This window comes from Vicugna pacos, unplaced genomic scaffold (assembly GCF_048564905.1).
Source record: "Vicugna pacos unplaced genomic scaffold, VicPac4 scaffold_115, whole genome shotgun sequence".
In the NCBI taxonomy this organism is placed as follows: domain Eukaryota; kingdom Metazoa; phylum Chordata; class Mammalia; order Artiodactyla; family Camelidae; genus Vicugna; species Vicugna pacos.
In genome coordinates, this window is record NW_027328795.1 from 63,458 (window position 1) to 90,554 (window position 27,097).

Below are 27,097 nucleotides of genomic sequence, written 5' to 3' on the forward strand. Positions count from 1 at the left end.
CCATCTTCTCCCTCCCTCGCTGTCCCACCTTCTCTCGCAGAATCCAGAGAGGATCCATGTCCCTCCTGCGCATGCGCTGTCGGTGCCTGGTGGTCCGCTGGTTCGAAGCTCCATGTCCGAATCGGGGATTGGCCCCAAATGCTTCTCAACTCTGTCGCCCGTTAGGCCTTTGGTTCCTGCCTGGGGCCGGGGCTTCTGGCTGTGGAAGTGCAAGTTGGGGGGCTCCCGGGAAAGGGTTCAGGCGGCTTCGGGAGGGTGATCCGCCTTTCACAGCCCCCAAGGGCGCCAGTCAGCCCGTGTTCAGCTGAATTTCTCTGGCCAGACCCTTCTGACAGCACCACCTGCCCCGGCGCCCCGGCCACAGCTGTCCAGGTCCAGGTGTGCGCCTGCCACCTCTCACGCAGCCGGGATCCCCTCAGTCCACGGCTGGCGTCCCCTTCCCCTCTCCCGCCCACGAGTCCTCTCCACCCGGGCTTCCTCTCCTCGGCCGCCTGCCAGTCCCCACCAATGGGCGGGCTGTTTCCCGGGCGGGCGTGGTCTGCAGACCTGGACGGGAGCGGGCGGCTTATGCTGGTGCTGGGGCTGGCCTCCGAGCGGGGCTGCAGCCCGCACCCCCCCTTTCCCTCCCCCCTAGGGCTGCCCTCCTTTCCCTTTCACCCTCCCTCAGGACCAGCTCAGTGGCGTGTGTGCTGCTCCCCGGGCTGAGAGCCTCTGGCTGTAGCGCCCAGCTTCACCTGGTGGAGTCGGGAAAAGGGAGCATCAGTGCTGAGCAAGCTTCTGTCTCCTCCCTCAGTGTTTCTGCCGCAGGTAAGTACCTTGAACACTTTCAGGTGTTATGATGGCGGTGCTTGTTGATGTCACGTGTTTTTATAGTGAGAGGGATTAACAGTGGTGAAAGCAGGGCTTGGTTCTGTTAAAAATGAGCTGAAGGCATGAAGCTGTGATATCCTCCTTCCTTCCCTCTCCAAGGGTGAAACGTGTGACCGTCGATTTTAAAAAGACAGTTACAGTCCCTAACTAGCCCAGCCCAGCTAGTGTGTGTTAACAGGAACAGCATCACCAGAGGCCTTGGAGACCCAGGGATATTGCAGTCCTAAAGAACTCCTGGCACAGTTTGGTTTGTATTGGTTTTTTGTTTTTCTTAAATTGTGGGACAGACTAGTGGTATAAAAAGAAAAATATTTGTCAAGAAATATTTTTTCATATAACAGCGTTATTGTGATATAGTTCACACACCATGAATTCCATCCATTTAAATGGTAAAATTCAGCAGCTTTTAGCATATTCACAGTTGTGCAACCATTATTATTCCAGAACGTTTTTATCACTTCAGAAAGAGCAGTGGAAATTAATGACCTATCCACCCCTCCCCCGTGGTGGTTCTAAAGAAATTTCTTGGCTAATCTTGACCATAAATTCACTTGTTACATTCCAAGAAAAATCTGGTAGGAATTCTAATCAGAATTGCAATGAATCTGTCTATCAAAACAGGAAGAATTAACGTCTTTATGGCACAAACTTCTTCTACCCATGAATATATTTCGGACCCTATATTTTCCTCTGTCCAGAGCCTGGCCCATGGGAAGTCCTCACTACTTGTTGGGCTTGTGAATGATGAGATTCTATACATCGTTAGTTGCAGCTGTAGCCTTTCACAGAAGAGAAAAGAAACCTCAGTGAAACAAGTGACTCTCTGATGGTCAGAAAGAGTGACAGCCATTGCTGGAGTGATCCAGTGGACTTGGTGTTTGCAACCAGAATTCTCCACCACCTACAGCTAAGGGGATTAGAGTGTTCTTTTATTTTTTCTTAATGGCGTTGCTTTTATTTTTACTTATTTTTTAAATTATTTTTTATTTAAGTGTAGTCAATTTACAATGTTAGTTTCAGGTGTACAGCAGAGATTCAGTTATAAACATATGCATATGTATATACATATGTTTTAGATTGTTTTTAGTATAACTCATTACAAGAAATTGAATATAGTTCCCTGTGTTAAATAGCAGGTCCTTGTCATTTATTTTATATTTACTAATTTGTATCTGTTAATCCCTCCTTTCCTGCCTGCTAAATACAGTTTGCTTTCTATGTCCATGAGTCCATTTATAGGAGCACCATTTTTCCTAGTAATATATGCTCTTTGGCTGCTTTCAGTTTCAGTAATTCCATCTTATCTGTGGGCGCTTTTCTTCTGGTGCCCTTTATGTGGTTTGCATACGTGGTAATAGAGATCTTTATTTGGGAGAACTCCAGGTCTCGTGTAGTCCCTGGTACAGAATGCCCACTGAATTGATGATTGAACTGGGAAAAAAGCACAGTAAATGCTGGAATTTCCACTATGGTTGAGAATTCCAGGTTTCAATAACCTGTTTAGACAACCTTAATATTGGCTGCACCCATACTGGGTAATTTGGTGGAAATTCATGGTATGGTGGTGTAGAGACGGGGCCTTATATTCTTCTTCTCTTTCTATTTTCTAACACTCATTCTCCTGGGCCTTCCAGATCCTCCCCCAGAAGTGCCCAGGGCTGGCTTGGTGCTGCACTGAGGCAATATTTGTTAATAACGCCCTTTCCTCTTCTCCTCTGAGCCTCCATTTCTTTCTGTGCACAATGAGCGCTTTGACTAGATAAATACTTTTCAGTTTCTTTTAAAGCCATGTTTCCTTTGAGAAACAGAAAATGCAAATATCTCCTCTCAACCCAACCCTTTAGATTTTGGTATGTCCTCCAAGGAGTGACATAGCTCTTTGTGAAAAATTGATGTGATTTTGATTGCAGGTGACACAGAAAAGACTCTTCAGAGATTTATTGCAGGGAGAGGGCAGGAAAGAGGCAGTATGTGACAGTTTCTAGTGTGAGCAACGGAGCAGGGACTTGGATTTAAATACGGTGTCTGACGTGGCCTCTCTCTAATCTTGTAGAATGTGATAAACTTCTCTACCTCAGTTTCTTGATGTGTCAAGTTGGGGTGATAATATTTTAAGGCTTCTGTGAAACATTATACAAATAAGACTTTTGTGTCTCGGTAGAAACAAGATCTGCTAGTGATTCAGGGATTTGTTTAAAAAAAATTCTTGTCCATAGCACTCTGTCTGTGTGTATTTAGACGTTCCTGGAGGGTGAGGGTGAGTCTAAAGTCCATTGTGGGACAGGTGGCCCATATTTCTCCGTGTCCCAGTTTACCCCCTACTCCCCAGTCCTCTTCCTCAGTCCAGGATGAAGTTCCCTAGTAGATTTACACAGAGGTCTTGTGGAAATGGCTTTTCATTTTATTGTTTCACCAAGAAGGGCTGAGATCATGATCTCTGTGGTCAGGTTTTGAAGGGCTGCCATCATGATATCTGGTAAGAATTCTATGCAATTTGGAGTTCCAATTTAATGAAAAGAAAAAAATTACAAATAGAAAATTAGAACAAGGGTGGTGACAGGGGCTCTTTTAAGTGGACACCATTAGCTTTGTTAGCTTCAGGTGCTGTGGCCTGTTGCCACGAGGACCCATCCTCTTGCTCTGAAGTTGGAGGGACTAGTGGGCTCAGTGGGAATCTTAACTGAGTGTATCTCATGGGCTGGGCATTGTCCTATTTGTACTGTGTGTTCCTTATTTGAGACAGTGAGCTCACCTAACCTCGATAACCTCTTTAAAATATTAGACTTTTAATTTTGAGATGTAATGTAGATTCCCATGTGGTAGTAAGAGATTATATGGAGAGGGCCTATGGACCCTTTGCCCAGTTTTCTTAATGGTTCCATCTTGCAGTGTTGGGGTACAATTCATTACTGACTCACTAACAATTTGAGGTTTGTGTTATTGCCCTTATTTCTATTCACGAATAAACTGGGGCTTCGAGAAGCACACAGGCCTGTCCAGGTCACCCACATTGTTAATGCAGAGTCGGGTGAACGTGGGCTTGGGATATCCAGGCAGTACCATTATGATGGTTTCTGGCAGGGAGCAGCATTCACTTTGCTTATTTATACATTCATTCAACAAACATTTATTGAGTAAACTCTGTGGGTCAGATGCTTTCATAGAGTTATCTGATTCTTCAGCAGTACTGAGAATCAGGTAATGTTTATATTTTTTAATCTGAGAAAATTAGCTCTGAGAGGTTATAACCCCCCCAAAGGAAGTATAACTCATAAAGGAGGGATAGAACATGTGTACAGTCACCTCCTTTTATGCAGGTGGTACCCTATGCATTTTACATTTTCAAACATCCGTAATCCAGATATATTCTTGTAAGGCAAGGCTTTTTTTTTTAATTGAATTATAGTCAAGTTTACAATTTTGTGTCAGTTGCAAGGTGTTTTTTGACTTTTGAATTAAAAAATACTTTTTCAGCTGGGTAATTAGGTGTATTTACTTGTTTCATTTTTAAAATGAGGTACTGGGGTTTGAACCCAGGACCTCGTACATGCTAAGCATATGCTCTACCAATGAACAGTACCCTCTACCCCAAGGTAAGTTTTCTTATCCATTATTATGAAGCCTAGGTGTTCAAATAAATTGAATAGGAATCCAGATCTTTTGATCCTACTGTGGTCCTTTTCTTTATATTCTGCTGAAGGGGGTTGGGGGAGCATTTCCTTTGTTCATTTCTTTATTCAGCATTTTTGAGCAGTGACTTTGCATCAGGGCCTTGCTAGGTGCTTGGAAATAGAAAATAAGAAATGACCTTACTCTGCAGAGGCAGGAAGAATAGACCAAAAGCTGGGTAATGTGATCGAGCTACAGTAACCATATGCAGACTCTGAGGACAAACTGTACCCTTGGATTTGCTTTGGCTTCCCTTGCCTTCTGTCTGGTACACACCAGGTCACCGCAACCTAGATGGGCCCATAGCACACAGCAGAGAATGTACCTCGATCTCCTCTCCCCTCTCGGCAGGGCCTGCAACATGAGCATCCCTGACTACGTGCAGTGTGCTGAGGACCACCAGACTCGTCCCGTTGTGGTCCAATCCGTAGAGATCATCTCAGAGGAGAATTTCTTTTGCATCTATCAGCTACTCACCTCGGTTAGCCATATCAGCCCTTGTGGCTCCTAGTGGACACACTGTATCCACTACAGGCACCGCTATGTGCCCGAGAATCGGTGGAGCGTCTTCCAGAAACACCCCAATGTCGTGGGCCTTGTCACCATTACCGAATGTCTCTCTGCCAAGGCCTTGGAGAAGCTCCACATGCAGAGGAGCTGTATGGCACATCGCTTAATGACTCTCAGCTTTTTGTCTTTGTGCAGCATGGGGAGGTAGCCGAGCAGACGCGCACCGACGTTGCCTTCAATCTAAGAGTACTGCAGGGTGGTGGAGAAGAGGATCGAGGACTTCACTGAGTCACTCTTCATCTTGCTCAAGTCCAAGTGGCTGGATGGTGGCCCCAAGAATTCTGGGGACAAGATCCCCCTCCCCTGCATCCCGTTTGAGATGGAGGACTTCATGGGACTGGACACAGACAGCAGGTAAGTTTACCTGGAAGCCAGTCCACCTTGGCTGTGTGCTGGATTGCTTCCCTACATCCAGAAAGGGATCAGCAAGGAAGAAGTCAATCTTGTAGCCAAGGGGGGAGGGAGGTGCAGCCCGCCGGGTTCCAGACATTTCAAAGTGAATACGCCTTTATTTCAGAGAGATCCTTTTAGGGTTAGTGTGGACACTTACTCCCTCTTTACAGCCATGACCATGGTGGGACCCCTGGGGTTGCTGTCCAATAAAGTAGCCAAAGCCACTGATGCTAGGAGCACTGGGGAGGAGGCTGGACTCAGCTGAGATGTGCTGTAGGTCAAATGCACATCAGACGCTGAGGCTTGTCTAGTAAAAGTACATAAACTATCTCTTTACTTCCTATATTGATTACATGTCAAAATGATAGTATTTTACATACAGTAGATTAAGTAAGATCTGTTCTTAAAATCACATTCTAGTATTTGTTTTTTGTTTGTTGGTTTCTTTCTTTGTTTCAAATTTTAAACGTGGCAACTGGAAACTTTCTTTACATGGCTCTCATTTCATTTCTGTTGGGCAGCCTGTCCTGGTACATGCTCATCCCTTTGCTTATAGATGAGATGCTGAGCCCCGAGAGGCAGAACGAGGCGCTGGTTGAGCTGCGGCTGGAGCCGCTGTCACCTGCCTCCCAGGCCCAGCACCTTTTCAGCTCAGGCCGTCTCTTCCTGCCCGACAGCCACCATGCCAAGTTAGGACATCAGAAACACCGCCAGGGACTTCCTAATGAACTCCTTATGCAGGGAAAGGCGTATCACGGTGTATGGGACAGAGCAGGGAATTGTTCATTCCCACTTTGTCCCTGTGATTAAGTCAATGGCCCCACTTTGCCTCGGAAGTACAGATGAGCTCTTCTGGGCTGCCTACCCCCCACCTTCTGCTCTGTTTCCCCATATATCTATCGTGTTTTCCCTCGGGCTGAAGAGGGTGAGATGCCTTTGCCGAGACGTGGTCCCCCTTTGCTGGGGTGAGTGAGGGAAGCTGTGTCCCCCCGGCCTACGGCCTCTGTCCTTGAGTCTGGAGAGGGCTCATGGTGGTCCCACAGGTGGCGGTCAGAAGACCTGGCATGTGCTACCGGGCCCGCTTTGGAGGTGGTGCTCTGTGATTCTTGAACTTACTTAAGATCAGATCCTACTTTCTGGTTGTTGGTAAGTTGGAGGAGAAGATGCTAGAGAATTAATAATAAGAATGTCTAGACCAGCCCTGTGAGTGAGAAGCACAGGGGACACTAGTCCAACCTGCGAGAGCCCACCTAGCGGTCTCTGGATGAATTTTCTGTTCCTCCCCGGAAATATCTCTATGGCTTAAGGAAGAGGAGAGGCATGTCGTGGCCATGATCTGTACTTGTCCTCACAGGGCCCTGTGATCTACATGCCCGCACTCCCCATCTGCTTCTTGGAGATGAGTTGACATGTTTAGGAGCCTGGGCACTGCTGAGGGCATAGCTCCCAGCACCGTGCTACACAGAGTCTGGCTCTGTTCACCTCACCTGTCAACTCCTGCTGAGGCCCCAGACATTAGTCAAGGTAGGTGCATCAGCGAAACCTAAGCAGGGACCACCTTCTCCCCCTGGACAGAGTGGTGAGTGAGCAGTGGAAGCCTGGAGCCCTGCCCCAGCCCCCACGCCAGTGCCACTTCTTTTGTCATAGGAGGCACTGGTGATATTTTTGCTCAACAAATGCTTGTCTCTGAGTCTGCAGACCCACCAGAGAATGCCAGCTTGTTTTTGCCTTTTGAAGTCTGCCCTTGGGACTTGGCGGAGTAGCCGGATGTGTACTTAGCCCACAGTGGTTCAGCGCATTAAACCTGCCTCCTTGTGGGTCTGTCTATTGTGGTACCATAAGGGCTCAGCCAGCATCTGAACGTCATTGAGATAACGCGGCCAGTGAGCTAGGGTCAAGCACATTCTCCTCCAGTCACTTTTACTCCATTGTTTCTTTTACTATTCCACAGTCATTAATTTTTTAAACAATGCTTTGGTGCAGGAGCAGAGCCTCATTCTCTCCTGCTACTCTTGGTGGAAGTGAGTAAAACGGTCCAGACTGAAATGCGACCACATTTTGTAGCTCAAAAGCTGCCTAGACGCTTGTAGGTCGAATTTTGGTTAGGGGAGCTGAACACGTTGTGGTCCCCCGGCAGCGCCGCTCCCCTCAGGCCCCTGCTTTCCCTTGAGCAGGAGGTGAGGTTGGGCCTCACCATCCCCGTGTCCCTGGCCTCACACACTCACATAAATTCTTGTACATGCAGTCAAAATCATTTTTGTTCTTGTGTGATTCTAATTTTCTCTTGTTCCTCTTTTCCTTTTTCTTTACTCCTTTTTCACTTGTACTGCCCAGTGAGCATGTTGTTGCTTCTGAAAATGTGGGCTGTGCACACCCTGCATTGGAAATAGCCAGATTGCCCTCCGTACAGTCTCCATCGCTTTAAAAAGCAACAACTTAACAGCTGTTTTGATCCATCTATTATCTTAGTCATTTTTTAATTTCTATTTTTTTGGAATATTTGCTTTGTTAGCTCATCACCCACTGGTGTTTGATACCTGTTGAAATCCTTGCTTTTGAGGAACATGTTTGGTCCTCCTTTTATTTGGTGACAAATGCGCCCTTATTAAATTTGTTTGATTGTTTTGAAGAAGTAAGATGCGAATTGATTTTGTCGGGTGCTCAGGGATTCTTTTCATGGAGTATTTAAACTTGTAAGGTCAAACTCTGCAGCATTTTGCTCGATTCCTGCTTTTACACAAACGTGCTCGGCACGCGGTTCCTGGCTGTCGCTGTGTGACGTGTGTGACGGCGCTTCCTGGCCGGCGGTCACTGGTGAGGAAGTGGCCGCCACGGAGGTGACAGCTGCAGGGGACGCTGTTGGAGGAAGCGGTCACCGTTTGGTTCTCCTTGGCAGGAGATGATGTGATGAGTCAGAGTAGGGTGGCTGCGAGGTGTAGCAGTGTCCAATTTTCAAGTGGTTTTCAGGCCCAGGCTTGTGGCTTAGTAGCCGTGTCAGTTTGAAGGACGCACGCAAGGAAGTGAAACAATTTATCTAATCAATTGAAGCAGTGATGTACCCAATTCCCAGGACTATTGTGGAGATCCAGTGAGATACACTGTGCAGTGTGCAGCGTGGTCTCCAGCAGAGAGTCAGTGCTGAGTGAGTGCCAGTGAGTATCTGGTAGGTCAGTTGAGGGTAGTGGGACTCGGTGTCTGAGGATATCTGGTCCCTGAAGGAGGGGTCCATTCACATCTGTGAGTGATGGGCCTGAGTTGGGAGACGCAGGGAGACCTTACCCTCCGACCAGGGGCCCTGGTAAGGACGGCTATGGGAGGAACACCGTGAAGTCAGCTCTTTGCATGTGGAGTTGGAGCTGCCTTTGAGACAACTAACTGCAGTGTCACGAGCTTAAAGAGGAGATCTGGGCCCAGGTTGTGCATTTTCCTAAAATCTCAACTCCTAAGGACGCCGAAGTATTGATCACTGAACGTGAAGTCATACTTTAAAGGACAAACGAATAGTAGTATTATCTCTGTCATCAAAGCTCACGTCTATTTATTCATCACTCACTTTGCTAATTGGGTACTTACAGAGCTCACTTCACCGTCCTCCCGTGGGCTCAGGCTCCACAGAAAAGAGCTGGTGAGACTCCCTCTTTTCTAGAATAAGACACATTTAGCTTGTAGACTTCTGTACCTCGCCAGACTTAGGAAATTAGTTTGTTGGTTTAATTGTATTTTCTGTTGGCCATGTCCTGACAGGAGAGAAATTTTACCTCATGGTCATGTTTCAATTAGCTGTTACTGAGAATTGCTGATCTGATACATAGTGTATGTATTACATTAACTTTGTAGAGTAGTTATCATTTTTCTGTCTTTGCCCTTTAATTTTGTTTGCCCCTTCAGTGTTCTATTCTTTTTGGGGCCTTATTTTTTTTTTATTAAAAAATGTCTGTTAGCAGTTAAGAAAAAAAAAGCAAAGAAAAAATGCACATGAGAACTAAATTTAGAAAATGTCTAGTGTGTTTTCTGTCTCGGCAATGGAGGGTTCTAGAAACTCCTGAAAACCTTCATTACACAAGTTCCTTAAAATGCTGATTGAGAAATAAAACCTTCCTTCCTCATCTTTCAAGCTGCACAACTCATTGTCAAGAAAGTGAGGGAAAATTCTCAGAAGCCAAGACAAACGAGAAAGCAGGGTTTCTGAGAGATACGTGAGCGTTAGAAGCCGTGGTGTGCTGGTTGGCTCCTGAACTGATTTTCAGTTGCCTTGACAGGAGGGAAGGATGTTAGCCCCAGACCTCTCATACTAGGAGTTGGATGGGTGATCATATAATGGGCCAAGCCCATCCTGAGAATCTTGCTTTACTAAAGGGTGAAATAGGAAAAAAAAATTCCTCAAGACAAGAAAGTAAGAAAAGTCAATTTTGTTGGAAGAGGGGAAAAATAACAAATCCAAAGTAAGGATATAGTTTAAAGCTGTTCTGGCATGAGAGTGACCACAAACTCCTGGCAGAAAAGCACAGCTACTCCTTGATTGATAAGTTGTGTTTTGAATGAATCAGTGAACAGCTATTCCGAAAAAGGCCTCCAGAGTCTTGTGGATCAAGATACTGGACAGCAAACACCTCTCTTCCAAGGTCTCATTCAAATAACCAGAAAGGTTTTAAAGGAAACTAACAATAATCTGAGTTGTATTTATTGACATTACTATATGCTAAGAATTCAGAGGTGACTATGGAGTTGTCTCCTCTTTTATGGACCTTATTTTCTCTTTGGGGAGAAAAATGACATAGTTGGGTATCTTGGTGGAGGGAGGTGTTAGTCTGTTGCAATTAGCCAGGAGAGGAGATTAAGAAAACAGTGAAAGATGGGTGAACTTTTTAGCTGAGGACAGGCTTGTTCACTTGGCTTTTAATTGCAGGCTCAATGAGCTGTCACTGGAGGGACTAGATCTTACGGAGGATGGACTTAGCTCAGGCCTCTTTTGAATGGACAAGTGAACCTGGAAAAAGACAGTCAAATCTGTGCAGACATTAAAGTTCACTTGAACGTGCTGCATCCCTGAGCCAAAGATAGGACAAATATGCAGCAATTCTTGAGGACAGAAGAGTGGTTTTTAAGGTTCTCCAAGAATGAATCCCATGGAACCGAGATGGCCAGTTGTCAAACTGAGACTTTGTCCTTTGGACGGTGTACCCAGCAAGGGTATTGGCCTTTTATATGTTTCCATTTGTCTTTAATACATGTCTGTTGATGAGGACATGGGCACAAATGTTTGACACCTTGTCGAGGCGATTTTGGATACCTGCCTAGAAGCACGGGCACAGTTGCGGCTGCTTCATACATCTTGCAGCCCATCCCTTTCCCCGGCTCCGTGATCACGGCAGAGTGGTTCCTTGTTGACCTGTCCGTTTCCTCTGTGACATCATAACCCATGAAAAGACCGGAGCATATTAACTTGGCTTTGTTAAAGTCAAAGGTACAGATCAAATATGGAGTCAGATTTGTTCTTTCCTATTTCAGTAGTACCATGGAGATGGCAGTTTGGGCAGCTTTTTGTAGTGTCCTGGAGGCTTTCTCTCTCAGCTTCTGGGTGCCTCTATTGAAAACCCTTCATTGCTGTCTGGCCTGCTGGTAATGCACACTGCCTGTTTTGCCCTGAAGATGTGTTCTGTTTATAAACTCATCTCTACTCCTTGGAAAACAACTCAAGAAAAACTCAGTTGGTTTTCCACCAGCCATGGGCAGGGGTGAGGTAAACCGTGTTATTATTTCATAAAATAATAGTAATAATAGTAATAGTCATAGTAGTAGTACTTGTAGTAATAGTAATAATAATAATAATAATAATAATTATAATAATAATAATAATTATAATAATAATAATAATAATATTAATAGAAGTCTTAAAACAGGACAGAGCCCATTGGAGAGAGTCAAAAAATGCTTTCTGGCTTAAATCAAAAGTGATGACTAGTGATTCCATGGCTGCTGTATTTGCTAAGCTAATTACTCCTTTGCTCCATTACACATTTCTTTTATCTGAAAAAGAAATACAAGGAAATGGTTTAAAAAAAACTCAAACAGAGCACAAAAATACACAAGTGAAAGAAGTTTTCCCTCATCCTCTGTTCTTTCAGCCCTCTCTGGAGATGCCTCTGTTTACTATCCTTTGGGTGCTTTTCCAGATATGCTTTGCACATTCCCACCTATGTATGTAAATTCCTTTAAAATTTTAGTTATTTTTAACTTAAAGGGATTTAAATCCTCAAGTGGCTTCTGGCCGGGTAATATAACAGAACAAATCTGACTCCATATTAGATTTGTTCCTTTGAATTTAACCCTGTGCTCTGTCACCTAGGCTTCATCTTGCTTGTAAAACAATGTTGCCTAGAGCCTGAAATAAACAGGAGACCCTATTCTGAAGGCTCTGACCTTTAAGGATATTTAACACTTTTTCATTCATTAAAAGATAGCAAATTGCAGAATAGAAAATAACGTTTCTTTTGTTGGAGGTTTACAGGGATCTGACCCACGCAGATAGCTGCAAGAACAAAGGATTCTAACAAGAAGGAATTCCTACACTAAGAAGTTTGCACTAACCAAGCACATAGGAAAGGAGCCTGAATTGTGACTTGGGGAGATGGTTTTCCAGGACATTAGTTTGCCATCTAGGTCTACAGAAACTTGCTATTCCATGCCCCAACATCTGGTCTCCCAACTTATTGGCCTGTCCTGCACTGAGGAGAATGAATTTGGACTTGGTAACACTCCTATCTACCTAGAAAGCTGGGCACTGGAGCTGAGTGTTATGGAAACAGGCCAGCCAAGAAAAAAGCACCAATCGGAGTGTTGGAGTACTCAGAATTATTATGCCGGTGGGCTCAGAGGGGCTTCGGCTCCGAAGTTTTGAGTACCTCCAAGACGTGCACATGAGGTTTTAAAGGCTTAATTACAAGTAAGGGGGGATTAGCCAATAAGGCTCAAAGAACAAAAAGCAAGGAATAAGTACACTGGAGCTTATCAATTTGTAACAGATCACATTACTGACACTTGTTGAGCTTGGAATTACGAGTTAGGTTGTTAGGCCAATAAACTGACACTAAACTTCAGATTTACGAGATAGCCCAGCAGAATTTAGATCAGTAAACTGACACTTATCACACTTAGATTTGTGACTTAGCTTGTTAGCCCAGCTGGACTTTTCCTTCACATGAGGACAGCTCTCCCACACCCAGGGAACTACTGTGAGCCCTTGATGTTTCCACTAGGGTGGGTATGGTTTACCCAGGAGGGATGGGGACTATGCACCAACACTCAGGCAGTCTGCTCTGTCTGGGGCTCTGATCTTGTACCATCCCGCTCCCCGCCAGCCCAACACCTGGGACAGTGGAGCTAAGGCAGAGATCCTGCCTGCCTGTTTCCCAGCGTGTAAAAGGGGAATATGTGCTCTTCCCAAGGTAGTTCTGAGCGACAACACCTGCGGGTGCTTGGTTCTCAGAGCAACAGAAAACCCAGCTCCGCGTGGGGGCAACGGGTGTGATCTCCCTAGGGTTTCTGCAGAAGCATCGGACGGAGGGTTGGATCACGGTGGTAAAATTGAGCTGCGGGGCTTGAAGGGTAACAGAAGGGTACAGAGGCAGGTCTGCCGCCTAGGGGTGCCCCAGAGGTAAAGCTTTTTTTTCTCCAACTCCGCTAAGACCCTCCCTTCTCCAGAGCCCTTCCTTCTCTCTGCTCATCCTGTCCATCTGTATCCCTCCAATTTTCCCGTCCTCTCCACCCGCTCCCATCTTCTCCCTCCCTCGCTGTCCCACCTTCTCTCACAGAACCCAGAGAGGATCGCTGGCCCTCCTGCGCATGCGCAGTCAGTGCCAAGTGGTCCGCTGCTTGGGAGCTCCATATCCGAGCCGGGGATCGGGCCCAAAGGCTTCTCAACTACGTCGCCCGGTAGGCCTTTGGTTCCTGCCTGGGGCCGGGGCCTCTGACTGTGGAAGTGCAAGGTGGGGGGCTCCCAGGAAAGGGGTCAGGCGGCTGCGGGAGGGCGGTCCGCCTGTCACAGACCCCAAGGGCGCTAGTCAGCCCGTGTTCAGATGAATTGCTCAGGCCAGACCCCTCTGCCAGCGCCACCTGCCCCGGCGCCCCGGCCACAGTGTCCAGGGCCTGGTGTGCACCTGCCACCTCTCACCCAGCCGGGATCCCCTCAGTCCGCGGCTGGCGTCCCATTCCCCTCTCCCTCCCGCTAGTCCTCTCCTCCCGGGCTTCCTCTCCTCGTCCGCCGGCCCGTCCCCGCCCCTGGGCGGGCTGTGTCCCGGGCGGGCGGGGTCTGCGGACCCGGACGGGGGCGGGCGCCTGGGACTGGGGCTGGGGCTGTCCTCCGAGCGAGGCTGCAGCCCGCGTCCCCCTCCCCGCTTTCCCTGCCCCGCGACCCCGGGGCTGCCCTGCTCTCCCTTTCCCGCTCCCTGAGGACCAGCTCTGTGGCGTGGGCGCTGCTACCTGGGCTGAAAGCCTCCGGCTCTAACGCCCAGCTTCTCCTGGTGGAGTTGGGAAAAGGGAGCGTCACTGCTAAGCGAGGTTCTGTCTCCCCCCTCCATGTTTCTGCAGCAGGTAAGTACCTTGAACGCTTTCAGGTGTTATGATGGAGGTGCTTGTTGATGTCACGTGTTTTTATAGTGAGAGGGATTGCAGTGGTGAAAGCAGGGCTTGGTTCTGTTAAAAATGTGCTGAAGGCATGAGGCTGTGACATCCTCCTTCCTTCCCTCTCCCAGGGTGAAAGGAGTGATCCTCGATTTTCAAAAGATAGTTACAGTCCCTAACTAGCCCAGCCCAGCTAGTGTGTGTTAAGAGGAACAGCACCACCAGAGGCCTTGGAGACCCAGGGATATTGCAGTCCTAAAGTGCTCCTGGCATAGTTTGGCTTGTTTAGGTTTTTTGTTTTTCTTAAATTGTGGGACAGACTAGTGTATAAACTGAAAAATAATTGTCAAGAAATAATTTTCATAGGACAGTTTTATTGTGATATAGTTCACACACCATGAATTCCATCCATTTAAATGGTACAATTCAGCAGCTTTTTGCATATTCACAGTGGTGCATGCATTATTATTCCAGAACGTTTTCATCACTTCAGAAAGAGCAGTGGAAATGAATGACCTATCCACCCCTCCCAAGTGGTGGTTCTAAAGAAATTTCTTGGCTATTCCTGACCATAAATTAACTTGTTATATTCCAAGAAAAATCTGGTAGGAATTCTAACCAGAATTGAAATGAATCTGTCTATCAAAACAGGAAGAATTTATACCTTTATGGCATAAACTTCTTCTGCCCATGAATATATCTGGGACCCTATCTTTTCATCTGACCAGAGCCTGGCCCATGTGAAGTCCTCACTACTTTTTGGGCTTGTGAATGATGAGATTCTATACATCGTTAGTTGCAACTGTAGCCTTTCACAGAAGAGAAAAGTAACCTCAGTGAAGCAAGTGACTCTCTGATGGTCAGAAAGAGTGTCAGCCAGTGCTGGAGTGATCCAGTGGACTTGGTGTTTGCAGCTAGATTTCTCGACCACCTACAGTTAAGGGGATTAGAGAGTTCTTTTATTTTTTCTTAATGGCATTGCATTTATTTTTACTTATTTTTTAAAATTATTTTTTATTTAAGTGTAGTCAATTTACAATGTTAGTTTCAAGTGTACAGCAGAGATTCAGTTATAAACATATGCATATGTATATATATATGTTTTAGATTGTTTTTAGTATAAATCACTACAAGAAATTGAATATAGTTCCCTGTGTTATGTAGCAGGTCCTTGTCATTTATTTTATATTTACTAATTTGTATCTGTTAATCCCCCCTTTCCTGCCTGCTAAACACAGTTTGCTTTCTATGTCCATGAGTCCATTACTAGGAGCACCATTTTTCCTAGTAATACATGCTCTTTTGCTGCTTTCAGTTTCAGTAATTCCATCTTATCTGTGGGCGCTTTTCTTCTGGTGGCCTTAATGTGGTTTGCACACGTGGTAATAGAGATCTGTATTTGGGAGAACCCCAGGCCTCGTGTAGTCCCTGGTACAGAGTGCCCACTGAATTGATGCTTGAACTGGGAAAAAAGCACAGTAAATGTTGGAATTTCCACTATGGTTGAGAATTCTATAACCTCTTTTGACAAACTTAATATTGGCTGCACCCATTCTGGGTAATTTGGTGGAAATTCATGTTATGGTGGTGAAGAGACGGGGCCTTGTATGCTTCTTCTCTTTCTGTTTTCTAACACTCATTCTCCTGGGCCTTCCAGATCCTCCCCTAGAAGTGCCAGGTCTGGCTTGGTGCTGCGCTGAGGCAATATTTGTTAATAAGGCCCTTTCCTCATCTCTTCTGAGCCTCCGGTTCTTTCTCTGCACAATGAGGGCTTAGACTAGATAACTACTTTTCAGTTTCTTTTAAAGCCATGTTTCCTTTGAGAAACAGAAAATGCAAATCTCTCCTCTCAAACCAACCCTTTAGATTTTGAAAAGTCCTCCAAGGAGTGACATAGCTCTTTGTGGAAAATGAATGTGATTGTGATTCCAGGTGACACAGAAAAGACTATTCAGAGATTGATTGCAGGGAGAGGGCAGGAAAGGGGCAGTATGTCACACTTTCTAGTGTGAGCACTGGAGCAGGGGCTTGGATTTAAATACGGTGTCTGACGTGGCCTCTCTCTAATCTTGTAGAATGTGATAAACTACTCTACCTCAGTTTCTTGATGTGTCAAGTTGGGGTGATAATATTTTAAGGCTTTTGTGAAACATTATGCACATAAGCCATTTGTGTATGGGTAGAAACAAGACCTGCTAGGGATTCAGGGATTTGTTTAAAAAAAAAAAAATCTTGTCCATAGCACTCTGTCTGTGTGTATTTAGTAGTTCCTGAAGGGTGAGGGTGAGTCTAAAGTCCATCGTGGGACAGGTGGCCCATGATTCTCTGTGCCCCTGAATGCCCCCTGCTCCCCAGTCCTCTTCCTCAGTCCAGGATGAAGTTCCCTAGTAGATTTACTCAGAGGTCTTGTGAAAATGGCTATTCATTTTATTGTTTCACCAAGAAGGGCTGCCATCATGATCTCTGTGGTCAGGTTTTGAAGGGCTGCCATCATGATATCTGGTAAGCATTCTATGGAATTGGGTGTTTCTATTTAATGAAAAGAAAAAAATTAGAAATAGAAAATTAGAACAAGGATGGTCACATGGGCTCTTGGAAGTGGACACCATTAGAAGTTGGAGGGACTAGTGGGCTCAGTGGGAATGTTAACTGAGTGTATCTCATGGGCTGGGCATTGTCCTATTTGTACTGTGTGTTCCTTATTTGAGACAGTGAGCTCACCTAACCTCGAACACCTCTTTAAAAAATTAGACTTTTTATTTTGAGATGTAATGTAGATTCCCATGTGGTAGTAAGAGATAATATGGAGAGAGCCTATGGACTCTTTGCCCAGTTTTCCTTAATGGTTCCATCTTGCAATATTGGGGTACAATTCATTACTGACTCACTAACAATTTGAGGTTTGTGTTATTGCCCTCATTTCTATCCACGATTAAATTGGGGCTTAGAGAAGCACACAGGCCTGTCCAGGTCACCCACATTGTTAGTGCAGAGTCTGGTGAACGTGGGCTTGGGATTTCCAGGAAGTATCATTATGATGGTCTTTGGCAGGGAGCAGCATTCACTTTGCTTGTTTATTCATTCATTCAAAAAACATTTATTGAGTAAATTCTGTGGGTCAGATGCTTTCTTAGGGTTATCTGATTCTTCAGCAGTACTGAGAACCAGGTAATGTTTATATTTTTTAAACTGAGAAAATTAGCTCTGAGAGGTTATAACTCCCCCAAAGGAAGAATAGCTCATAAAGGGGGGATAGTACATTTGTACAGTCACCACTTTTTATGCAGGTGGTACCCTAGGCATTTTACATTTGCAAACATCCGTAATCCAGATATATTCTTGCAAGGCAAGGATTTTTTTTAATTGATGTATAGTCAAGTTTACAATGTTGTGTCAATTGCAAGGTGTTTTTTGACTTTTGAATTAAAAAATACTTTTTCAGGAGGGAAATTAGGTGTATTTATTTGTTTGATTTTTTAAAATGAGGTACTGGGGTTTGAACCCAGGACCTCGTACATGCTAAGCATGTGCTCCACCAATGAACAGTACCCTCTACCCCAAGGCAAGTTTTCTTATCCATTACTATGAAGCTAAGGGGTTCAAATAAATTGAATAGAATTCCAGATCTTTTGATCCTACTGTGGTCCTTTTCTTTATATTCTGCTGAAGGAGTTTGGGGAAAGCATATCCTTTGTTCATTTCTTTATTCAGCATTTTTGAGTAGTGACTTTATATCAGAGCCTTGCTAGGTGCTTGGAAATATAAAATAAGAAATGACACTTCTCTGCAGGGGCAGGAAGCCTAGACCAAAAACTGGGTAATGTGATCCGAGCTACAGTAGCCATGTGCAGACTATGAGGACAAACTGTACCCCCGGATTTGCTTTGGCTTCCCTTGCCTTCTGTCTGGTACACACCAGGTCACCGCAACCCAGATGGGCCCATAGCACACAGCAGAGTATGTACCTCGATCTCCTCTCCTGTCTCGGCAGGGCCTGCAACATGAGCATCCCTGACTACGTGCAGTGTGCTGAGGACCACCAGACTCTTCCCGTTGTAGTCCAAACCATGGAGATCATCTCAGAGGAGAATTTCTTTTGCATCTATCAGCTACTCACCTCGGTGAGCCATATCAGCCCATGTGGCTCCCAGTGGACACTCTGTATCCACTACAGGCACCGCTATGTGCCCGAGAATGGGTGGAGCGTCTTCCAGAAACACTGCAAGGTCGTGGGCCTTGTCACCATTACCGACTGTCTCTCTGCCAAGGCCTTGGAGAAGCTCCACGTGCAGAGGAGCTGTATGGCACCTCGATAATGACTCTCAGCTCTTTGTCTTTGTACTGCATGTGGAGGAAGTCGAGCAGCCGCGCACCGACGTTGCCTTCAAATTTAGAGGACTGCAGGGTGGTGGAGAAGAGGATCGAGGACTTCACTGAGTCACTCTTCATCTTGCTCAAGTCCAAGTGGCTGGATGGTGGCCCCAAGAATTCTGGGGACAAGATCCCCCTCCCCTGCATCCCGTTTGAGATGGAGGACTTCATGGGACTGGACACAGACAGCAGGTAAGTTTACCTGGAGGCCAGTCCACCCTGGCTTTGTGCCGGATTGCTTCCCTACATCCAGAAAGGGATCAGCAAGGAAGAAGTCTGTCTTGTAGCCAAGGGGGGATGGAGATGCAGCCCGCCGGTTTACAGACATTTCAAAGTGAATCCGCCTTTGTTTCAGAGAGATCCTTTTAGGGTTAGTGTGGACACTTACTCCCGCTTTACAGCCATGACCATGGTGGGACCCCTGGGGTTGCTGTCCAATAAAGTAGCCAAAGCCACTGATGCTAGGAGCACTGGGGAGGAGGCTGGACTCAGCTGAGATGTGCTGTAGGTCAAATGCACATCAGACACTGAGGCTTGTCTAGTAAAAGCATATAAACTATCTCTTTACTTCCCATATTGATTACATGTCAAAATGATAGTATTTTACATACAGTAGATTAAGTAAGATCTGTTCTTAAAATCAGTTTCTAGTATTTGTTTTTTGTTTGTTGGTTTGTTTCTTTGTTTACCATTTTAAATGTGGCAAATGGGAAACGTTATTTACATGGCTCTCATTTCATTTCTGTTGGGCAGCCTGTCCTGGGACAGTCTCATCCCTTTGCTTATAGATGAGATGCTGAACCCCGAGAGGCGGAAAGAGGAGCTGGTTGAGCTGGGGCTGGAGCCGGTGTCTCCTGCCTCCCAGGCCCAGCACCTATTCTGCTCAGGCCCTCTCTTCTTGCCCGACAGCCTCCATGACAAGTTAGGACATCAGAAACACCGCCGGGGACTTCCTAATGAACTCCTTATGCAGGGAAAGGCGTATCACGGTGTATGGGACAGAGCAGGGAAATGTTCATTCTCACTTCTTCCCTGTGATTAAGTCAACGGCCCCACATTGCCTCGGAAGTACAGACGAGCTCTTCTGGGCTGCCTACCCCCCCAACTTCAGCTCTGTTTCCCGGTGTATCTGTTGTGCTGTCCCTCAGGCAGAAGAGGGTGAGATGCCTTTTCCGAGACGTGGAAACCTTTGCTGGGGAGAGTGAGGGAAGCTGTGTTCCCCCGGCCTACGGCCTCTGTCCTTGAGTCTGGAGAGGGCTCATGGTGGTCCCACAGGTGACGGTCGGAGAACCTGGCACATGTTTCTGGGCCCGCTGTGAAGGAAGTGCTCTGTGACTCTTGAACTTAGCTAAGATCAGATCCTACTCTCTGGTTGTTGGTAAGTTGGAGGAGAAGATGCTAGAGAATTGATAAAAAGAATGTCTAGACCAGCCCTGTGAGTGAGAAGCACAGGGGACACGAGTCCCACCTGCGAGAGACAATGTAGCGGGCTCTGGATGAATTTTCTGTTCCTCCCAGACATACCTCTATGACTTAAGGAAGGGGAGAGGCATGCTGTAGCCATGATCTGTACTTGTCTTCTCAGGGCCCTGTGATCTACATGCCCGCACTCCCCATCTGCTTCTTAAGATGAGCTGGCATGTATAGGAGCCTGGGCACTGCTGAGGGCATAGCTGCCAGCACCGTGCTACACCAAGTCTGGCTCCGTTCACCTCTCCTGTCAACACCTGCTGAGGCCCCAGGCATTAGTCAAGGTAGGTGCATCGGTGCAACGTAAGCAGGGACCACTTCTCCCCCTGGACAGACTGGTGAGTGAGCAGTGGAAGCCTGGAGCCCTGCCCCAGCCCCCACGCCAATGCCTCCTCTTTTGTCATAGGAGGCACTGGTGATATTTTTGCTCAACAAATGCTTGTCTCTGAGTCTGCAGCCCCACCAGAGAATGCCAGATTGTTTTTGTCTTTTGAAGTCTGCCCTTGGGACTTGGCGGTGTATCCGGATGTGTAATTAGCCCACAGTGGTTGACACTGTCCCCATTGTTTACCCAGAACCTCGTGTACCAGGCATGGCTCCCAGTATCGAAATACAGCAGCGCATTAAACCTCCCTCCTTTTGGGTCTGTCTGTTCTGGTACCATAAGGGCTCAGCCAGCTTCTGAACGTCAGTGAGATAACGCGGCCAGTGAGCTCGGGTCAAGCACATTCTCCTCCAGTCACTTTTACCCCATTGTTGCTTTTAGTATTCCACAGTCATTAATTATTTAAACAATTCTTTGGTACAGGAGCAGAGCCTCATTCTCTCCTGCTACTCTTGGTGGAAGTGAGTAAAACGGTCCAGACTGAAATGCGACCACAATTTGTAGCTCAAAAGCTGCCTTGAAGCTTGTAGGTGGAATTTTGGTTAGGGGCGCTGACCACGTTGGGGTCCCCCGGCAGCGCCGCTCCCCTCAGGTCCCTGCTTTCCCTGGAGCAGGGGGTGAGGGTGGGTCTCACCATCCCCTCGTCCCTGGCCTCACACACTCACGTAAATTCTTGTACATGCTGTCAAAATCATTTTTGTTCTTGTGTGTTTCTAATTTTCTCTTGTTCCTCTTTTCCTTTTTCTTTATTCCTTTTTCATTTGTACTGCCCAGTGAGCATGTTGTTGCATCTGAAAATGTGGGCTGTGCACACCCTGCATTGGAAATAGCCAGATTGCCCTCCATACTGTCTCCATCGCTTTAAAAAGCAAAATCTTAATATCTGTCTTGATCCATGTATTATCCTAGTCATTTTGTATTTTCTAATGTTTTGGAATATTTGCTTTGTTAGCACATTACCCACTGGTGTTAGATACCTGTTAAAATCCTTGCTTTGAGGGACCTGTTTGGTCCTCCTTTTATTTGGTGACAAATGCGCCCTTATTAAATTTGTTTGATTGTTTTGAAGAAGTAAGATGCGAATTGATTTAGTCGGCTGCTCAGGGATTCTTTTCATGGAGTATTTAAACTTGTAAGGTCAAACTCTGCAGCATTTTGCTCGATTCCTGCTTTTACACAAACGTGCTCGGCACGCGGTTCCTGGCTGTCGCTGTGTGACGTGTGTGACGGCGCTTCCTGGCCGGCGGTCACTGGTGAGGAAGTGGCCGCCACGGAGGTGACAGCTGCAGGGGACGCTGTTGGAGGAAGCGGTCGCCGTTTGGTTCTTTAATTTTTTTTTTTTTTGCATTCAACTTCCCCGTGCCATTTACTTTACTTTGCCTTCAAAAAGGGGCAGAATTGGGTCTATAATCCATGACACTATTTGTTCCCTTTACGAGGCTGGTTTTTGTGGGTATCAGGACAACATGACCTTCTCCTAAGTAGCTGGCTCACCTGGATCTGTTGGACACAGGGACAGCTAAAAGGGCCGTAGCTTCCTCTCTGCTCCAGCCAGTGGGCATTCAGAGCTGGGTCTGTGGTTTGCCTCAGCAGCCGTGCAGACCTCCCTGCCCCGGCCTTTACTTTTAACCCATGTTGGCAGTAAAGAGTTGAATCCGTTTCTGTTGCAGCTGACATCCACCACTGACAGCCGTGTCGTTAGTTTGTGGTAGTCAGTCTCCAACACCCCAGACAACCGTGAAGGAAGATGATTTGGCCGACCTAGGACCCTGGATTCTCACCCTCACCATGGTTCATCTCACCCGGTGGAAGGGTTTGGCCACCACCATCATGCTGTCCATGAGGCCTTGTTTCTCCTTTCATGCTCTGGTCCAAATGTGGACACTTCATTTTTCACTGAATTTGTCTCGCTTGAGACAGGCCAGAATATCTGAATGAGTCCATCACATTCTGGGTGGGGAACAGAACAGAAGTAAGTGTCGCAGGTAGATGGAGTCTAGGCTGTCCGGGTTGGCAAATGCAGGCTGGGATCTGTGATGGCTGGGCTGTACACTGGACACAGGTCTTTCCCGTGGCTCCCGAGAGCCCAGGAGTTGGAGTGATAACAGCCTTGCGTGGGTTCCCCCATCCTCATCTGCTCACTGGCAAGTGTGTCTGCTAATTAGGAGCTCCCCCAGACCTCGGGCCCTTCAAAGCTCAGACCACGGGAAAATCTTGAGTCCCTTCTCCTGGGCCTCCTGTGTGAGAATCCAGTGCCTTCTGAGGTGACCAGCGGCAGGAGATGCCTCCCCCTCCAGGGAGCACCCTACGGCGGACTGTTAGTGAACCATGCTGTGAGCTTGTGTGTTTCCGGCCATGGTCCCTGCAAAACCACACTTGAGATCAGCTTATTGGCGAAAATAACAGGACTGATTCCAGGGCAGGGCCGGGGGGAGGGAACAGTGGAAATTGAATGTGACCTGAGACAACTAGGTGGGTGCTGAGGCTGTTACTAAAATGGGGAGTCTGGGAGGTACCTGCCAGGAATCGAATTCCAGAGTAAATGGTGGACATGAGGCATTTTTAAGATGCCATTTTTCATCCAAGTTAGGACTTCAAAGAGGCACTCGGCTCTATGAGACTGGGGCTCATGTGAAGGAGCTGGACTAGAGATACAAGTTGGGAGTCGTCATTCTTAGCTGGTGTTCACAGCCTTGCATGTGAATTAGATCATCTCGAGAGCTGCAGACTGAGGCTGAGGGAGGGGAGGGCTGTGCCTCGGTTGGAGGAAAGCCCAGACCATGCAGCTTTGGTGTGTCAGCCAGCGGCGTTTATCATTTTCAGAGCAATCCCATTTATCCTTAAGGGGCCTGGGGGTCAGCAGGGCCAGCCAGAAAGAAATCCAAAGGGAGAGTCTTGGCCACGTGTGCGTCTTAGGAAGGTGCAGAGGCTGCAGGATACGGAAGGTTAGAATCCTCAGAAGCTGGAGTTGGAGTGGGGAGAAGGTATTCACAGTCACCTGTGAGGGAGGGAGGGAGGCCTAGGGAGTCCCCACCCTACCGGACTCGCTTTCCCATGAACAGGAGGCGGTCAGACAGAGGATCTGAGGTAAGAAGGATGGGCACTGGGAGGGGAGCCAACCTGGAGAATGGTGCTTGGAAAGTTCTGGAATAGTCTCCCTGAAAAATAGAGTTAAAAATACCCAGACTCTTAGGAATATTGTTAGTGACTTGGGAGGAGGCAGTTGTTTTTCTGGCCTCCTAAGTGTAAGTCATGTATCCAGGAATACACAGAAGATACGGGCAGTCTGTTCCGGGGACTTGATCCTTACCAGGGGGATCAGTGCAAGTTTAAAGGGGCAGAAGGGCAGCGGAGCGAAACTAGCCAGGCCCCGTGTCAGGTAGCAGTCGGCCGCCCTACTTGCGTGTTTCATTCACATCCATGACTCCCAGGTGGGCGATGACAGCCCCCTTTTGGGGATTGGGAAGCCTTCTCAGAGGGGTTAAAGAATTGGTCCATTTAGTGACTAGTAAATGCTGTAGCAGGATTCAAGCAGGGCCTTGTCAGAATTCAAGGGCATGTTCTCTCTACTGTTTCCAGTACTTCCCTGTTATACCTGGAATGGTGAAGTGGGTCAGTTTTGGAGCCTTTCAGAAAAAGTATGATTTAAGCGCCTCTGGACTGTTTCACAAAGCTCAGCATTCTTTGATGGTTCTGAAGCATGCAGTGATTTTCGCCCCAGAGAGGTAACGTCTAACTCCTTTGATGATGACGTGGTTGCATATGGTGTACAGGTGCAAAACCAGACTTTGCAGCTTCTGAAGGGAAACTCTCCAGTTCTCCCTTGGTCAGCTTTCTTCCTCGGGATGTATCTGTGCTGCAGCATAGGCCTGAGCTTTCCATATGGAGTGAGAGTTTAATATCCGATGTTAGCATAAAACGGTCAGATGAAGAAAATCGACGTTGACAATTTATTTTTGGGTTTCATTAGTCAAAATATACTATCAGTTAATGGCCCATATAGCAAATGAAATTGAGTACAGGACATTGCATTTCTTACTTTCTATTTAGAGTTCTCTTACAGAATAATGTTGCCTGCTTTGGAACATCAGCTCCACCACTCACGGCACCTATCAGTGTGTTGGTGTGATTGCATTTACAGAGTGAATGTAATCTGGGCTTCCTCAGCCCCAAACACTTCAGTGCAGAATCACGGGCTGTAGACGTCTGTTAGTCACGCAGTTACTTCTAAATTTATATGATGCCAGAAAAGAAAGAAGAGAGAGAGAGAGAGATTGCCTTTATCAAAGTTCCTTTCAGTTCTAACTGAAAACTGTTGTTGAGCAGCTCTGGTTTCCTTTGGATAAGAATATATACATTTCTTTGCATGTAACCTAGGTTTTGGACTAGAACACCAAGTTCTTGCTGTCCCCAAGCCACAAAAATAGTAGCCAAATTGTACAGGTGTGAAATAGTTTATACTTTTTTCTGAGAAAGTATCCTTGAATTTGGGACTTGGACTGTGATTTCTGCTTTTTGCTTCCCTCAACCGTCTTGTAATCTCTCACTCCTTCCCATGTGGTTCCCAAGTGTTCGTGGTCTCAAAGGAGCGGGCAAACACCCAGTTGGTCACCATGTACTGCTGCTATAGATAGAGACCAGACAAGACCTAAAGGACATTATCGGAGAGGAATTACTGGAAGAAATGGGCTCTACATTCAGTTGTGAGGACAGAGTAAGAGTCAGCCAGGAGAAGGAGTCAAGAATGTGTCTCAGATCGCAGGTGCAGCCCGGGCAGAGGCCTGGAGGCTTTTGGCGTGGGCACCCGTGGAGAGTGCCCTGTGCGGTCCAAGGTGGAGGGAGCCCCTGCTCGGGAGGACACTGGAGAGAGTCCGGGATGTAGGGCTTTGGGAGAAGTTGAGTTTTACTAGAACTGACACAGTAGGCAGTGAAGGGTGTCAACAGAATTGACCCTCAGGAAAGGTACTTCTTGTTTTGCTTCTGATATTCTACAGACCGAAGGATCGGGACGGGCGAGAGCAGGTATGTCTGTCCCTTTGAGACCCAACCGGTCATTCATTTATACATTACACGTGCACTTCTGTGAGTCTAGGGGAAAGAGCGTGTAGCCACATTAGTAAGCAAAATGTATTTGCTTCTTGAGAGCTTAGCATTGTCAGAAGTTGACTTAGCCTAGAATGTTCTAGGAAGAGAGGAACAAATTGTGGAGGTTGGAGGGAGGGAAGGCTTCCTTGGGAAACAGTCAAAATGAGACTGGAGCAAGTGGGAAGTAGGAGCAGGTCAGGGGCCCCTGTGGTCACTGGGGACCTGTGTACTTAGGTGAGGATGGGCGAGCAGGGTCTGGGGTGGGGCTAGAACTCTAACAGGGAGCCTCTAAAGGGTTTGAAGTGGGGGTTGATGTAATCAAATTTGTGATTTGGGAAGGCTGCCGTGGCTCTCTGTGTTTGTATAGCGGGGAAGAGGGGGTGGGTGCCACCAACTGGGGGATCATTAGAAGACCATTCACAGGCTGGGATATGGGCTTTGGGGCTACTTGGGGATGGCAGGGGCAGTGTGGATGCCGGCTTTCCTTATTGGGGGACTTTTTAGTGGGCCGACCTAGAGGCATTTTGTGGCTGGAAGAAAACTGATGGAGGCCGCCAGGTGGATTTTCCTCTTCTCTCCTTCCCTGCCTAGTGTGATGATCTTAGCTCAGCCAACATTTGGAAAAAAAGAGCTAATTTCCAGGGTTGCCCAGGACTTTGTAGAGCTCCTTCGAGTGAGATCTGATAGGATTTAGGTTTGTGTTCAGATCTGGATGTTCACTTAGCTAGAAACGTCCTGTCATTTCGATTTCCATAGGGGTTTTTTACTTCATAAAGATTGCTTTCTTGGTGAGAGGAAATTTAATACAGCTGTTGTCTTTTTCAAAAAAATCATATCATTTAAGAACTTTAATATTCAAAAGAATAGAAATATATAAAATATTTAAGGAAGTCTTTGGTGTAGTTCCTTTGCTTTCTGAGCTAATGTGGAGTTAGAGCCTTTGCATTACTTAATAGCACATCCTTGTCAGTATTTAAAGAGCTGATAGTGGGGGCCCCAGGCCCCACCTCTCAAAGAATCGTTAAAGTTTTCTCTGAAATAGTGAGGTCATAAAGGTCTTGTTTTCAGAAATCAAACGGTTTATAATACGCAGCATAGCCACATTTATAAAATAATAATTAGTTCAAAATTAAGAAAGTGGAGGATAATTGATTTTTTTAAAGCCTATACATAAACTTTCTTGTGCTAATGTTGCAACTGGAAATTTTGAAAAGAAAAATCCTACTGCAATATCATCTACATGGAATACATATATGAGTTTTACGCTTGAAAAGAAACTGCGCAGTGGTTTTCAAAGTCAGGAGCATTCCAGCTCAGATACTGGCAGTGATGGTTGCTGGTTTTCAATGAAAGAGCCTAAATTTGCCTTCTTAGCTTTTTTATTTTTGTATTGAGAGGGTTGATTAGTGCTTTGCGAGCATGATTTTGGGGCAAATTGAGGGCAGATGTCGTGTAAGAACAGTGAGATATTTCCATGCATTTTATTTTCTGGACATCACCAGGGCACATGTGGGGTTTGTGCCTGCAGGCTGGAATGCTGCAGGACTCCCTAATCCATCACCATTATGTCCTGGAGCTGCTCAGGTCATTGAATGCTTTTCTGTTGCTTGGAGGAAAGGTGGTCTGATGGCGATGATCAGATGTGCAGTTAAAGTGCTATTACTT

General features: G+C 46.5%; 1 protein-coding gene across 1 annotated transcript in view; it reads left to right on the forward strand.

Moving 5' to 3' along the window:
• The first annotated feature begins 543 nt into the window (after positions 1-543).
• LOC140694975 (uncharacterized) overlaps positions 544-27,097 on the forward strand; it is a 40,744-nt gene continuing 14,190 nt past the window's right edge. Inside the window, exons 1-3 of the mRNA XM_072957971.1 lie at positions 544-807; positions 5,245-5,463; positions 18,113-18,684. Of these exons, the coding sequence (XP_072814072.1) occupies positions 18,260-18,684 (425 nt within the window). The 5' untranslated portion in view covers positions 544-807; positions 5,245-5,463; positions 18,113-18,259. The remainder of the gene's footprint in view (positions 808-5,244; positions 5,464-18,112; positions 18,685-27,097) is intronic.